This window comes from Aplysia californica, unplaced genomic scaffold (assembly GCF_000002075.1).
Source record: "Aplysia californica isolate F4 #8 unplaced genomic scaffold, AplCal3.0 scaffold00488, whole genome shotgun sequence".
Taxonomy (NCBI): domain Eukaryota; kingdom Metazoa; phylum Mollusca; class Gastropoda; order Aplysiida; family Aplysiidae; genus Aplysia; species Aplysia californica.
In genome coordinates this window covers 488,323-491,593 of record NW_004797758.1, presented here as the reverse complement: position 1 = coordinate 491,593, position 3,271 = coordinate 488,323, and the positions used below count along the sequence as shown (strand labels likewise).

General features: G+C 40.1%; 1 protein-coding gene across 1 annotated transcript in view; it reads right to left on the bottom strand.

Annotated features, from left to right (window-relative positions):
• Positions 1 to 3,271, bottom strand: part of LOC101861756 (voltage-gated potassium channel subunit beta-2) — a gene marked incomplete at its 5' end in the record, with an annotated part of 52,341 nt that overhangs the window by 36,856 nt on the left and 12,214 nt on the right. The window contains 1 exon segment of the mRNA XM_013086643.1: positions 866 to 945. Coding sequence (XP_012942097.1) covers positions 866 to 945 — 80 coding nt within the window.

The window sequence follows — 3,271 nt, the reverse complement described above, 5'->3', positions numbered from 1 at the left end:
AGGGGAGGGAGGGGAGGGAGGGGAGGGAGGGGAGGGAAGGTGAGCATTGCCTGCACTGTCAATAAGAATACACACGGCGGCAAGGTATCAGGTGCGCTCACAGGTATGGGGTAGGCTTATGAGAGAGAAACTAAAATACGAAGAAAAATAGGTGCCAGGAAGGTTAGGTAGGTATAGAAAGAAGAGAATGGTGCAAAGTGCAGAGAGAGAGAGAGAGAGAGAGAGAGAGAGAGAGAGAGAGACAGAGAGAGAAAGAGAGAGAGAGAGAGAGAGAGACAGACAGACAGACAGACAGACAGACAGACAGACAGACAGACAGACAGACAGAAGGAGAAGGACGAGGAGACAAAAACGTAACCAGACAGTGCTGGAAAATACAAGCATCTCTCAAAGAATGAGAAGGAAATTATAATCCAGAAAAAACCAGAGTGGATCATCCTGCTTTTTCGCTCAGATCGTAGAAGAAGAAGACTGATTATTCTGCTTTTTTATTGAGGTAAACGTGAATCTTGTCTTTTTACTCAGAACCAAAAGTCCTACAACATTACCTGCTTGAAATAAGAACCAGAACAACAAAGTACAAACTTAAGAGACGACAATAAAGAAAACAGTGAGGAACAGAAGGATAGAGCAACAAAAAATATGTGGTAATAAATAAAACAATAAGATATTTGGACAAAGAAAATTACAAACCGTTAAACTATTGAAAAACATCATCAGCACCCCCCCCCACCTCCACACACAGAAACCCCTACACAAACAAAGCAGAAGTGAAATCGCACATGGGGGAAAAAAGTGAGATAAAACAGGAAGCGGAAGAGGAAGGTTTAGTGGTAGCTACTTCCGGTGTAAAGTGGTTTCTTACTTTCCCGCGGAGTAGACCTCTGCCGTGTCGAAGAAATTGATTCCTCGCTCGTAGGCAACCGTCAGCAGCTCCTCTGCTACCTGAAATGTAAATTTAAAAAGATGCTTGTATGTTTTCCGGTTTGGTTTGGTTATAGAAATAATTTTAAGGCACATGCAACACAATTAGGTTATAATCAATATAGCTAGTGAGGCAGGTAAGTAGGTGGTTTATTCAGTGTTTAAGGTCATTGACCCACATCACACAAAACATAAACACTTTACAGAAGAGAACTCCGTGAAAACAGCATAAATTATGAATGAAATACACATAATAAATATCATGTTAGGTCATAGAAAAGCAGTAAATTAGAGGTGTTACAGGAGAGTGAACAACACAACAAAGAAGGAAAGATAAGGACGATTGATGTTTGGCAGGACTGAAAGAGCAAACGACACCAGAACATCCGCCTACCACCCACATTCCTGTTTGGATACAGTTACTTTGCGGTAACCGACGTCTATGATATGGTGGTCAGACGCTTCGCCGTCGCACGAAAGAGACTTGAGGTCGAATCCCAAGCTTGAAAAATGTATTTATAGAGTCTGATCTCGATCTTTTTGCTGAGGTGTTGTATTCTTCTCAGTCTGGGTTGACCCTAATAAGCAGAGTCAAAGCCGGCCTCTAAATGGCGAGTTATGGCGACTTTAAAAACATAATTTAATTATTAATGTTTTTGTTTGTTTCTGATTTGAAGAAAAAAACAACGTTGGAGTATTCGTGTTTGAGGAGTTTAGAACAGCCTTATCAGTTTCTCTTTGCCGTTTACGTACTGCGCATATCTTGTAAACAAGTTGATAACTCTCTAAAAAAACCAGCAAAAAAACCCAAAACAAATAACAGCAACAATACCAAAGGAGCAAAAAACAACAAAGTACAAACTAAAAGAACACAACAACAACAACAACAACAACAACAACAACAACAACAACAACAACAAGAGCAACAACAACAACACGTGCTGGAAAAAAAATCTCATAACAGTCCTCTATCCACCTCACCGTCCTCCCACCTCCCTAGCATACCCAGTGGTTAAAAAAAAGGGAAAAACAACACCCTAAAAACACGAAGGAGGAAAAACAGAAAAACAGGTCACTTCAATGTTCTCTTTGTTTTCGGCTGTGCTTAAGCCCCGACCGGATTAAAGGATTCCGTATATCTCGCGGGCCAAAGGAAGTGACAATTGGGTGAAATCGATTCAGATACCCAAGAACTCAAAAGTGAGACTAAAACGGACACTCTAGTTGTGTGTAGCTTGTTCCACTAAGTATACTTCGTTTGGTGAAATATTAGATCTGTTGCTTCTAGTTCTAGATTTTCGAGTCCAAAACAAAGCGCTTTGGGTTAGTTTGTTTTTGTAATGTATCATTTTTTCCTTCTTACCACATGCCACATTTATTGTTATTACATTATTGAGTCGACTCCCAGGTCAGACTGACACTACCTGCGGGCTTAATCTGGCCCGCGGGCCGTACTTTTCCGGTAAATGCCTGGCCAATCAGAAATACTGCTCTGAAAAAATTGTGAAAATATACGTCCTGTTCCCAGCAGAAGATTTGGACCGGGGACATGGGTTAATGTTTCAATCGATTTTGCACTCTTTTATTTGTTTGCTTGAGTAAAGAGAAGAACATGAACACAATAATGATAATTTAAATTTTAGTGCCGAAAAAAAAAGCCGGACAGACAGAAACAACAGACGAAGTTACTTCCCATCGTTACCCTGGAATTACAAAGTTCTATCTGCATAATACGAAGTTTTGAGACATTTGACACCAAAATAAGCGTTTTCGAATGCAGTTCTTTGAATACCTTGATAACGGCTCAGAATAATCTAACGATTTTGATACGGCAGATAGAACATTTGATTTCTAATCTCATGGTCTTAGTAATTTAAAACGGCCAATAAATGTCAAATAGAACTTTGTAATTCTAAGGTAGCGCAGTGGCGCCCTCGAACCATCCTCAATTCAGCACGCAACATCCTCGTTTATGACCTATTTAGCAATTGGCTTAGCGTGAGAATGGGCGAAGATCAGGTTTCAATGGGAAGAGAGCATAAATATTTAATGAGTTTTAATCCACCGTTATTTATGGCTGGTCCCGTAGACTCGAACCTGTCGTGGCATATACTGTTTTATTCGTTAACTGTATGTGAACATTAAAAGGCCACGTGTTTCCAATTATGTTTGCTCTCAACTAGTGGTAAATGCCCGACAATGACAGAAATGAGGTTGATGATTTATAGCGTACAACTGTAATTAGATGCTAGTTTTGATGTTTATTGTTGTAGTTGTAGCAGGTAATTCAAGTCACACGTCTGATCTAAGTTCTCTCTCTCTCTCTCTCTCTCTCTCTCTCTCTCTC